This window comes from Zonotrichia leucophrys, chromosome 8 (genome assembly GCF_028769735.1).
Source record: "Zonotrichia leucophrys gambelii isolate GWCS_2022_RI chromosome 8, RI_Zleu_2.0, whole genome shotgun sequence".
In the NCBI taxonomy this organism is placed as follows: Eukaryota; Metazoa; Chordata; class Aves; order Passeriformes; family Passerellidae; genus Zonotrichia; species Zonotrichia leucophrys.
Window position 1 is genome coordinate 9,183,739 of NC_088178.1, and position 12,615 is coordinate 9,196,353.

The following is a 12,615-nucleotide window of genomic DNA, read 5'->3' on the forward strand; positions in this document are numbered from 1 at the left end:
TTTCTTTCCCATTCCTCAGCATCCTTGGGTCCCCAGGGAATATAATCAAGCACAGGAGACTGTAACAATCAGGGCTTGGAGATTATGTGGTATCCAGGCACAGCCTTGAGGAGTCGTGTTTGCTGACATTAGGTTGACTACAGCTTTACGGTCATTTTACACATGACAGCACGTCAACTGTGTAAACCTTGCTGGAACAGGAGATTGCCTATGACTAGCTGCTGTGAAATAGAAATGATTTCTCTGTCTCTACATGGACTGAAAATCATGGCTGCTGTTTGCTAGTCATTGCCATTTCTCAAGCTTCTAATTTAGTGTAATTTTGTACTGGAGACAAGGCATTAAAGGAACTCACAGTGCAGGTGTGTATCAGATCCCCACTTGATCAGTGCCTCCTGTCAGACTGAATGGGCTTCACCTTGAGAGCACAGATCATATTGTGTTTTCACAACTTCAGTAGAATTTATTCCAAGGGAAATCTGTGCTCCTGCACAGAGAAGTACTACCCAAGGTCACTTAGGGTAACAGAAATGAGCTGTAGCTGATGTGATTTCTGGTGGACAACCTGTGGATTCAGGATTTAGCATAACTGGTGTAGAGTTTGAGCCCTTGGGTTCCTGTGCTTTCAGGGAAACTGTATGGAAATAATACATGTGCTAGCCTGCCCTCTGCACCATAGCAATTTTGTAAATAATGATTATGCCTGTTCTCATTTTTCAGATTTAACAAAGCTATATAAAGTTTGTGGTGCAGTTAAATTTTAGTATAATAATTTAAGTATGGATTTAAGCATAGTTTTGTACAAGTTAACTACATTTTGCTTTAAGCTAGCATAGAAAAATTGAAAATGCTTTGACCTATTATTTTTGACCAAAATCAAATGTTCCTGTATGGTCCATAACCTGACCACTCCATGTGTCACAAGAAAAACAGAACTGTTCCATTTTTGTTTTTTGTGATATTCTATTTCACATGACTTGAAGCACAGTAAAGATTAGGATAAACAGACTTTATGCAACATAATATCCAAGTACAGAACATTTTATAAGACAAAAGGAACAAAGACTCACACTGAAAACCTGCTGGTGCCAAATAATCATTTATTTTGCTGTTGTTGACTTGTCCCTGCCTAAATGACAGGGGCTTAGCCACAGGAAACAATATTCCAACAAATGCTTGTGAAACCCTGTATAATTCCTGTCACATCAAAAGCCTGTGTGAAATTGTGTGCTTTTGGCTTCAGTGCTCTTTTTTTCTCACACATACAGAAACAATACACGAGAAAGTATTTATGCTTATCAAGAAAGAAGGCTACTTTGCTTTGCAAACACATCAATGAATCTTAAACTGCAGGTCTGAAGTTTGGGTGAATTTCAGGGCTGATGTCAAATATTGTGCTCAAGAGCTTTTTCATCATGCTCTCCATGTTCTTGTGGTAGCTGCTTGAGAGGTTTCGGATGGCTTCTGTTGTTTGCTCTTCTATTTTGGCAGAGAGATTACCTTGGGAGCCCATTACCTGAAAAGCAGAAGACCTCTGAGCAAAATGAGAGGTTATATATAACCATGTTTATTGTACTTTTTTTCACCATGTAGCACAAGCATAACACAAACACATCATAGTGCTTCTGAACCGTGAGGGTTTGATTGGGGTTCAACTGGAGGCATAAAAACAGGATTAAAGGCAACTCTCACATGCTCATTAGCAATGGGAATCTCCCTATGTAATGAAAGTTTCCCAGCTCGCTGTGGGAAAAACATTGTGTATGTTTTGTCTTTTATATGGCTCATTTTAATTTGGTTTCTATTTTAATGACTAGGCAGCTAAGTTCTATCACTGTGTGCCTTCATTTGGCCTCACTGAGAGTGCCTGTGAGTGCAGCTAAGGACCAAACATGGAAAAGCCTTCCTGAAAATGCATAATTACAATTTCAGAGTACTTGAAATGTCTTCAGCAGTTAGTGATGTATAACCCTCAACAGGCCTCAGACAAGGTCTTTTAATGTTGCATTTTCTTATCTGGCGAAATACCAGACAGCTTCTGGCACAGTTAATATCAGGACATTCGCTTAGAATTTAATTGACTCTGGACTCACTGAACATTTTAGCAAGGTTATGTTATAAACAGATGCACACGTTCCAAATCTGTGACTTTGCTCCCTCCTCCCCCACTGCCCCAACATCCCTTGAATTCTTCCCTTATGGAAAAGTCCTTCAGATACCAGCAGAGAAACTGATTTCCAGCTAAAGAATTCCATGTGGAGAGAAGACATTTGTGCATGCTGGCAGAGTAAGAAAGGAATAAGTAACACATTGTACTTGTTTCTGCCACGGTCCTCTGGGGTGGACTAGCAGGTGGAGCTAACCTGTGGTATATTAGTGGGGTACCTAGAGCATGACCAGAAACAAGGGAGGGGTTATTGACTCTATTTCTCATGTGGTTTCAGCCCAACTTAGCCCTTAAAAGAAAGAAAAGCATCTTTTGCATAGACCACCTTCCCTTTTCCATTTATCAGTATCTGGCAACATAGTAAGACATTTGTCCATAATCCACACGTAAACCATTTTTCAGTTTGGAAGAAATGTAGTTTGTAGACATAATAATAAGTATTGGGAAAGGATTATATTTTTCTATAATATCTATTTTTAGCTGACATTTTATTATAACTTTTAGACAAGTTGCAAGGGTTGCATGTGGGAAAGGTTGTACAGCTTAGACCAGATTTATGGAACTGAATTTTTCCACTGGGGAAAGTAACTTTCTAGAGATCCCAGATGGCTGCATGTTATTCAGCGACTAAATACTTTTGAAAAGTCTCAAGAAAAGTATTATAATTTTAAGAGGAGCCTCTGCAGACCCGCTTTCTTGGCTCATGCTAATGCTGTTATTTGAGGTAGTAAACTCTTACACTTCTATGTGTTTCCCCTCTCTTCTTCAGCTTCTGAATTTGAGGACATTTTTCTTGCAGAATGCAGGCAATGCTCTGCTCGCTTTATGATTTTTGCTTGAAGGTTTTTCCCTTATTTTTCCCGTACATGCTTTATGCTAGTGTCATTTCAAAGCTGCTAAAATATTACATTGGCTCCGAAGCCACAAGAAAATTCAGAACTAGGCTGCACATCTCTAGAGTTAGGTGACCTCAATGAGCGAAAAAAACAAAACTGGTTTGAGATTCAGGCAAAAAATGTTGCATGTTTTGAAAAGAGATGTTGCGTATTTCATTCTAACCTCAATATTTATTTTTCTGTTGTTGTTCTTAATTATGGATGGATATGAAGCCTCTCATAGTATAAGAAAATTTCCTCCTGTTTGGATACAAGTGACGCAAAGTATGAGGAAGGATGGCTTTAGAGGAGACTGTGACAGAGAATTAAAAATCCTTGTGTCCAAATACCCAAGAAAATAAACTGAACCAGGCATCAGAGCTCCCCCTACACTGCCTTGCTGGAGCTCCTGGCTGCCTCCAGACACAGGTTAATAATGATGGCATTTGTCTGGGAAGGTGAATGTTCGACATAATGGGGTCAGGGAACGTGGAGGAGGACTGCAAGTATCTTGTACAACATGCTGTCATTTGAGGAGCAATATGTGCTCTGTCCTGCTCATGTGAAACCTTCCGTCGACAAATAGTGGCCTTTCCTGCAGCTTTAATTTGGTTGTGGTGAAAAAAATGGAGTTCACAAAAAAGCAACATCTTTACTCTTCCGCTATCAAGACCTAGAACAAGAACTCTGGCTTGACTGAAAAGGTGAACAAATGTTAGAGGTATTTATACTTTATTTTGGTGTCAGTAAACAACAGAAACTGTACACTTAAGACATTTTTATCTGGCCTGCCTGTGTGACAGTGTGTCTGGGGGTTGGCAGGGTATGATACCAATACTGTGTGTGTATAGATGTTCCTAAGGGTTGTGATCCCTGCCAGAAAAGGTTTTATGTGAAGTGTGACTGAAATGACAGGTTGGTAAAACTGATTTTGTTTGACCTCTTTGGCTTTTTTTTGCTTTTTGTGCCTGCTTTTGCACAAAACTTTCTTTGTCATTGCATGATACAACCTGTGAGGAAAAAAACAAGACCAAGAATGTAGGAAGAAGTCACCTGGTGAAAAGAGAATGGTTTGTGAATTTCATGGAAATACTAGAGAAAAATGCAAGATGCCATAAATGTATAAAATGGCTTTATTCAGATAGGAAAATATCGAGTCAGACCACTTTGACTATAGAAACAGTGAAAACCTCTAAAGTTTTGGTGACTTCAGTTGACAAGGGATGTAGTCTTATATGTAATGAAAAGAGACAGCTGAAGTGGAACAGAAATGGAAAGAAACATTTTAAACTTTTGTTTTTACTGACACATCCATGTTACTGAATCCTCCAGTTTCAGGACAGGAACTACATCTGTCTGTGGTTATAGAAAAAGGACCCAAAAGTATTTTTCCTTAAGGGACATACATCTTCAAAGCATAAACACGAACCAAATATGGAATCTGGACCATTTTAGTGGTGAATGTCCACAATTTCTTCTACAAATGCATTCAAAGCCTGTGAAAAAGTCCAAATGAAGCATATAGACACTGCAGATGACACATCCGTGTTTAATCTGTATGACCACACTGGTTTGCACGAGTCTCCAGGTAATACTCTTGGAAGCAATTTGGTTTACCATTGAGCAGTTTGGTAAGACAAAAGAACACACAGAGGTTTCTTACTTACGTTTGTTTCCTTGTTTCTAAATTCCTTCTCCCTCTGTAGTCTGTAGTGGTCTATCTCAGCTGTGGCTTCTTCCTTGGCCTGCTTCAGCCTTTTACCCTTTCCTAGAGGGGCAAGAAAGAGGCATTTATTTCATACCTTCCCTGTATCCCCAAAGATGAATCTCTCTAAATCAGAGATATTTTAGCTGCCATAGTAGAACACTGACTTTGGTGAAAGTCTTGTCCATTGGATTTATTTGCACAAGAATGGTCAAAAGAGACAAAGTGATTTATTCAGAATACTTTTTGACTGCAAGCAAGGGGTCATGCAAGTACCCCTCTTCTGAGACTAACTTCCTGTGCAGAAGCACACCTCAAGTGAAGAGCTTCTGACAACAGAAGTCTTTCTGCAAGTAGACATCTTCCTGCAACACAAATGCCTTTTTTCTAATCACAGCTTGGTGTTTAAATAAATATCTATCTTTTCTTCATCAGCAATAGTAGCAGCCAGATAACAGATTTTAGTTGTCACGGATGGGAAAAGACGTTATTCTGTAAGATTTCCTGTATTGATTGGTTGCCAGAATCCCTTCATCCCACACCAACTGGATTCTGCTTAGAGCTGGCAGATATCCAAAACAATGCAAGATGTCTTAACCACTACCAAACTGAGTTGCAACTTTCAAGCTTTGTCCTTTCTTCCCCCACTCTTTTCTACTAACCTTTGTTAAAAGCAGAGGTGGGTGACTAAGAGAAGAAGGTCAATTCTTTGCCAGTGCACAGAAACCATGAAAGGGATTAAATGTTTTTTTGCTTTTCATTTTAAACAAGAAGGAGATCTGTAAAGTGACATTTCAGGGTGTAGTGGAAACTAGAGCCTTCCTCCTCACCAGGCTTGCTTGCATGCCTAATTCTGTTTGCTGTGAATAGTTTGTTTTAGGTAAAACACTATGGGCTTGTCAAATCAAGAGCGTGTAAGTCACTGCAGGACTGGACATAAGATCCTTCCTGGATCTAGTAGGGTTGTCATGTAAAGAACAAGAGTAAATAGTTTGATGGAAATGTGATGTTTAAGGTTCTACAGGAAGGAGCTGTCAAGCTTGTAATGAAACCCCTGTGGGCTTCTCTGTCATTTATAAAGTCAGTAAAGTTGCATGGAACTCCTCAGGATTCTGCTGCACTACCTTGTGAGGAAACAGTAATTTTCTAAGTGTACACCTCTTGCATGGAATGTTGGTATGCTATACTTGATACATGGGCTGGTGCTGATTTTTGGGGTCTCTTTCTGCTGTACAGCTAGAATTTTAGGAGTGGGAGGAGTATGGTTGGTCCCTTTTCTTAACAAGAGAAATATCTTCAGTGGCTGAAAAATTGCTTAGTTGCTTAAATTAGGATATCACAAGAATGTACGAGTGGCGGCCTAGGCAGCTGAAAGAGCCATCTTGATCTCTTGTGGCACACTGATTTATTTACTTATGATAACAACCTATTTAACACCATTGAGCAATATGAACTTTTTTTTTTTAGGCTCTAAATTCAAGCACAGAAGACAAAAGATACCTTTTCTCCTTTCCTGAAATCCTACAAAACATTCTCTGTCTAGACTAGGAAGACAAACATAAATATTTCTCATTTTCTTTCTCCAAGCTGTTACACTGGTTTGGTTACATCTGAGCTGGGCTTCTCAAGCCTTATCAGGTGTGTCATATAGCAACTTGCTCCCACTGAACACGGCATAATGAGAAAGCTGAAGCTTGGGAGGAAGACTGTTTTAATACATCTGAGAATCAGCAAAAGCCTGGGTAAAATACCTGATTCAGCAGGAAATTACTTCTCCACCTGATTGCTCCTTCCAAAATAATTATCTGCAGATGGGTGAGTAGAAGCAGAGAGATGCACAACATGGGAATTACCTTTTAAGTCTTGATTCCTGGACTGCTGGCTTACTGTGGAACCTTGGGGGTGGCATGTACACAGGCTTTCTACAGGAAGGAGCAGCCTACTGAGGAACTAGATAGCTTTATTGACTCCCAGTCCATCAGTGCAGGGCTGTCATGTTGGGGAAATTATATTTCTCAGAGTCCTTCTCCCATTGAGGCACTGTGCTTATGTATGAAGGGGAGACAGGCTGTTTTAAACCTAATGGGTACTTTTCCAGAGTTTGTATTTGTTTGAAAAAGGCTGATTTCCCCCAGCTTCTGCCACTCACTGTATGAAGTGTTTGGACCAGGATGAGTGAACTGACAGATCTGTGTAAGAGCCTGACATAAGTCTGGACAACAAAATTTGGAACCAGGTTCAAGTCTGTATTTTGAAATTTCCCTTATTCTCCTCTCCAAATTTGGAGCTGATCAGCCTTTTGTAGAGTTTCCACTTTGTAGGAGTGGAGCTGGGGGGTGATTCTCTGGAGCTGGCAGTCAGGGGGAGTGACTACGATGAAACTTTGCCAATTTCACCAGCTGAGGAACTGGATCTCTATAGCAAATTAAATTATTTCAAAATCAGTGGGATTTTAATTTCAAATTCCATCTGGGGGGCCATCTGTAGTAAATATGTTGCATATTTGGCCACCAGATAGATAAATATATCCATTTAAATGCAGAAAATGGAAAGAGATTAACTATAAAGCAACAGTTCAGTTGCCTCTGACAATGTAGAGAGTGAACCAAAGAGTGTATATATACACACATACGTGTCAGCTCTTGACAGTGCTCTGGTGTAAGCACAATACATAGGGTGTCACTGGAGGGTGGCAGCCATTTCGTTTTTCCATGATGCCTTTAGGATTGGCACAGCAGGAACCTGCTGCTTCCTATTTAATTAAGTGGAAAAGCTGTGAGTAAATTACTGCTAGTCCAACAACGTTGTGGACAGAATCGGCAACTGCCAACATATGCGATGGTGCATATGCTGCACCTGATTAAGTTAAGCAGAAACTAGAGCTTAACCTGCTGTTCCACTAGGGACAAACCAAAATTAATTAATCAGTCTGTTGTTAACCACTTGTCTGCTACCGTAGCTGTGCAATACAGGGCTGCCTTTTCAAAGCCTTGCTGATCTGCTGGGCTGGTTCTCTGCAGAGCACAGCCGAGCTGAAATCAACCCTTACACACTGAAGGGGGTGGTGGAGCACTGAAATTCGGCCAAAATCATGCAAAAAGAGGGAAAGAAGGGCTGGAGGATGGGCAAACTAGCCTGGCCCTATGACATTTCCTCAGGATCACAGAGGTGAGGTACAGAAAACCCCAAATTTGAAGAGATTTTTTGCCACAAAGGTCATGCTGTGGGAGCCAGGATTGCTGGCCCTCTGTCCCTCCTTCCATCCTTGAAGATGGGGAGCAGCAAAGCAGCTGTGCTATGCCTGGTTTCCTTGTCCACAGCCTATAAATTTTTAGGCATTGTGTTAAATTGGCCAAATTTAAAAAAACTTACTGTGACCAGTCAGCACTATACAGGATTTTCTTGCCTAACATGGCAAGGTGTTATTAGCATAGAGAAAGGCTGTATTCTTCTTTCTAGGTATTTCTATGATGTTCATTAAACACTTTGCTCTGGTTAGATCCACAAGAACTGGTGTCTTTTAGGTTGTTGGAGTTTTTTAGATCTTGTAAGAAAGACAGTAGGAGGCAAAAATGTTGCATTCTAATTTGTACAAACACTAAGTTATCTTACTTTCCAAAAACTGCAATGCTAAAATTGGAGTTTTGTTTTCAAACATACCATCTAGGCTCCTAGCTGAATTTCTGCATAGAAATCAAGTCGTTTGAAGAAGCTGCCAAAAATTAATCATATTTTCTTAAAATAGAACCATTTCAGTTGTCTTTGGTAAATTGTCTGGAAAATGGGATTTGGGGATGTGCATTGTGAGAGATTTTGTACTTTTAATCAAACAGAGTAGAGGCAGCTGAGCATTATGTATAGCTTTCTCAGTAGATAAAATATGTCTTGGATATTGTCCAAGAGAGTGCCATGGATATAATTCTGTTTACAATATCTTATTTTGATTAACATTTGGTTTTAATCTGTTTTTTTATAATCTTTCATCTGAGTTTTCTAAGGGAATATATAAAAATCTATAGGAGAACAAGTTTTGCTAAGCCCTGTGTTCATGACACATTTGTTTCCCTTGTTTTACCCAAAAGGATTTTCAGGAATTGATGTCTTGGGGCTGACAATGCTCAGTTATTTCTGGGATCTAAATTGTGCTTAAAGTAAAAATGATAGATAAAGCAGCACCATGTTCAAGTTGTCAAAGGAATTGCAGACTGGTTTGGCTTGTGTTTAATCAATCTAATAATTTCAGCCTTGCACATGTTCATTTAATTAATTATTTAAAATATTAACAAATTTTCAGGTATAAATTATATCAGCTAATGATATCATGCCAGAAAAAGGGTATTGAGCAAGAAGTAAGAAAAAGCATGTATAGAGGATCTTTAGCATCATTTTTTTTTGTTTGTTTTGTGTGTATCAATATAATTTTATTCACTGATTTTTTCAGTTATTTCAAGTGGCTTTTGCATTACTAACAACTGCACATATGTCAGCAAAAGCTAGGCCCATTAACTGTTTATACACAATATTATGTGTGTTCACACTACATTTTGATTGGTTATGTGAGTATCAACTGTAAACACGGAAGGCTTTGCACCAGGGTAGTTTTGCTAGTCCCATTTCCTTGCAAATGCCTTTTCCTGGTGCATCCCAGGAAGAAGCTGCCAGCTGCTGCCCCAGTGCCAGCACAGCCGCCAGACCCTCGGTGCAGCGGTGTTGGGCAACGCCTGCTTGGGGTGACAGACAGGGTCACAGGGCTGGGAGGGCTCAGTGCTCTTGCTGGCAGCCCAGAGCTGCAGAGCAGGCCCTGAGCAGCAGCTGCTGATCCCAGCTGGAGCCAGGTGGATCTGAGCTGCCCATGCTGGGCTGAAGCAGCACCTCCCTCCTTGCTCCACCCAGCTGAGTGTGCACAAGTCAGCCAACTGCACTGCACAGATCTGCTGCATTTCATGTACTGCTTTTCAGCTTAGCTTTTATGCTCAGAAACAAACTCTGCAATCCTTTGTTTTGATCTAACTGCAGAATCAATGTGGGGAAGACACTGCTGAAGTAACTCCAACTTAGAATAGCCAGACTTGTCTCTAAAATAATCCCTTTTGCCCTTGTCCCACAGTATTTAACTTATGCTGGCATAGTTATCTAAGGTGGTGTAGTGACAGTGCTATGAAAATACTTAAATCAGGGACAACATGGGCAGTTTGTTTTGTAATTTCACTGCAAGCTTCTTTCAATGTTGAATACAATGGTTGTCCAGGTATATTTATGCTGATTACCTATAGATTACCTTTAACACTTGGTTTAGAACAAAATCCAGGGGGGATTTATTTAAACTGTTTGTCCTTGATCAACTAATTTTGGAAATTCTTGAGGTTTTTCATGGAATCACACTGAAGTGCTGAGGCTGGAAGGAGTCCATAGGACACAGTTCCTGATGGAGGCAAGGGCAGCTTGATTGGGGCCATACCCAGTGGGTTTTGAATATCTCTGAGAATGGAAATTCCCCAGCCTCTGGGCAGTCTGTTGCTCCCTCACAGTCACTGGGTTGTTTTGTTATGTTGAAATTTGTGTATCGAAATTTAAATTTTGCTTAATAACTTTTATAAATGCAAAAAAATTTGTGATCTTAAAAGTAATAGAAAAGAAAGCCACAGTGATGATATATTTTTACTATGAATAATTTTACTGATAGCAAAATTCTTAATAGCTGTTTTTCTGTAGCTGGTTAATAACTGCTACACTGGTGTGTTAGTGTTGAGGTAAACACTGGTAGTGGTTTAATTCAAGTTTCTGACTCAGAAGGGTCTGGAGATACTTTATCTGTAAGAAATCCTGTTCTTATCACAAGCACTCCAAGTGAGGCTGAGGTGGTGACAAGGGAATGTGTCTTGCAGAATAGAGTAAATGCATCCATAACTGTGTCTGGAGTCTGCAAGACATTCATCTTTGGTCATCAATTTTATGTTATAATTGCTCTTTTCATTTTTGGAGTTTCTTAATTTATAGATTTATCCTTTTTAAATGACTGTTGTAGAAAAAGCTAAAGTGACTCTTCTGGTGTAAAAACAAACACAAATCAAATTAAAGCTACAAAAAACCCCCTCCAAACCCAAAAGTAATCCACTTCAAGCTAAGACCTGATTCTGCAGTCTGTGTTCAGGCCAAACTTCTTCCACTGAGGCTGTGGCTTTCCAGACATTGTTCTCTCTTGATTTGAGGGGCAGTGTTTCCTTTGCCCTACATGAGAAGGGAAAAACCATCCCTCCCAGAGCTCCTAATTTGGCTGTGTAAGAGGTCAAAACCCTACTTAACTATCCCCTGCCTTCAGGTTTCTGCCTGAGAGTTCTGTTTTATGAAGGTGGGAGGATTTGCTTTAATCTCTACTGTCCGCAAGGCACAGGCAGTGCCTGGGTGCTTAGGGAGGGGACTTGCCTTTCTATTTATTTTTGTGTGCTGCTGTTCAAATTGATACATCACACTAAAGATTAATGAGCATACAACAATGCTGATTCACATGCAGAAGGGATAGGGAAACTACACAAATTATTCTGTTTAGCTTCCATTTCTCCACGGAAAACAATATTCCTTTAATTGTGCTCTTGGCTCCACATGGCATCATTGACATCCATTTTCTTTGTATTCTGCTGCTGGTTTCTGAAGCAAGATTACTCCAGAAAACAGCATTAATGTTCCAGTGCTAGTGCAGGTCAATGACTCATGTGGTTGTACCTGCACTCAGGAGAATAATTGCTTGTACCATGTAATAAAACTTCTGTGAATGATCTATTACAGTATTGAGAGTGCTCACAGTTTTACTGTGACTTTGATTACTATCAGGGTGTTGAAGTCTCCCCTTAGTTTTCATATAATTTTTTGAAGCCCAGCTTCAATTAGGAGACAAGTTACTGGATTTTGCAAGTAAGAAGGAAGACTAAAAAAATCTTAGCAAAACCTATTAAGAAAAGTAAAGAGTTTGGAGTCTAGTCCTCCAGAGCTGGCAGCCAAAGGCATGTAAGATTTAAATTTAAATAGCAAGGCAGTAATTAGCAACACTGAGATAAAGGAAAAACAAATGCAGCTGACAGGATGAATATAACAAAGAAAACATTTTTTAATGTAATAAGGCACATGTACACGTAGACACAAGCACAGGGGATTTTAAGCAAACTCTGAATATTCAGGTTTGAGTAAGTGCCTGACTGCAGTCAAGGCACAGCACTAGTGCGTGTATACAGATGAAATAATCTTTTTCTGTGAGCTACTGTTATTCTGAAGGGCTTGCACTTGAGAAGTACAGTAAAACCAGGCCAACTACTTACTTTTTTTGGCTTCCTCCAGTTTGTCCTTGGCACGTTTTTCTGCCTGCAAAAGCTGCTGGATTCCCTGAGACTGGCTGGTCATGCTGCTTGCTGGGGCTGGTGAACTTCTGTGGAGACTGGAGCTCAGAGGGAGTTTTATACAGCTGCCAGGCTCTTCCTTGTGGTTTTTGTTCTGTGTGTTATTGCAACAAGCTTCCAGATTGTACCAACCCAGCTGGCTGTGCCTGGATTGCTGCTGGGCACACAGGCCTGGGAGTGCAGTCAGAAAAACACGGCAGTGAGGCTGAAGGGAATGTCCTCCTCTCCTCAGGGTCACAGAGAACCTGAAGTCTCTGATTAACACATTGGGGCAAAAAAGAGCACTTCAGATGGCTTGTATTTTAATGGGGATATTTTCTTTTTTAGGCTCTTATTTCTGAAGCAGAATACAGTTAATCTTGTCTAGGAACTGAGGGGGAAAAATATTTTCTTGGCATTTCCTTTAAATAAAACTTCCCCTCAAAGTGAAAAATCAAGTTCAGTTAACAATTAATTTTGGTTGAACACCAATAACTGCTT

The 12,615-nt window shown here is 40.0% G+C and overlaps 1 protein-coding gene across 1 annotated transcript; it reads right to left on the minus strand.

Annotated features, from left to right (window-relative positions):
- Nucleotides 1-1,083: 1,083 nt before the first annotated feature.
- On the minus strand, nt 1,084-12,298 carry ATP6V1G3 (ATPase H+ transporting V1 subunit G3). Its single transcript, XM_064719913.1, has 3 exons — nt 12,058-12,298; nt 4,710-4,810; nt 1,084-1,516 (listed from the first exon to the last, which is right to left on the minus strand). The coding sequence occupies exons 1-3, from the start codon at nt 12,137-12,139 to the stop codon at nt 1,343-1,345; spliced, it is 357 nt and encodes a 118-aa protein (XP_064575983.1). The 5' UTR covers nt 12,140-12,298; the 3' UTR covers nt 1,084-1,342.
- Between the last annotated feature and the right edge of the window lie 317 nt (nt 12,299-12,615).

Bases quoted from the DNA above. Each gene is read 5' to 3' on its own strand.
- ATP6V1G3 (XM_064719913.1), bottom strand. From the start codon at position 12,139: ATGACCAGCCAGTCTCAGGGAATCCAGCAGCTTTTGCAGGCAGAAAAA. The intron at 4,811-12,057 runs GTAAGTAGTTGG...TTGCCCCTCTAG, and splicing joins ACTGGAGGAAGCCAAAAAAA to GAAAGGGTAAAAGGCTGAAG. The intron at 1,517-4,709 runs GTAAGTAAGAAA...TCTGCTTTTCAG, and splicing joins TTAGAAACAAGGAAACAAAC to GTAATGGGCTCCCAAGGTAA.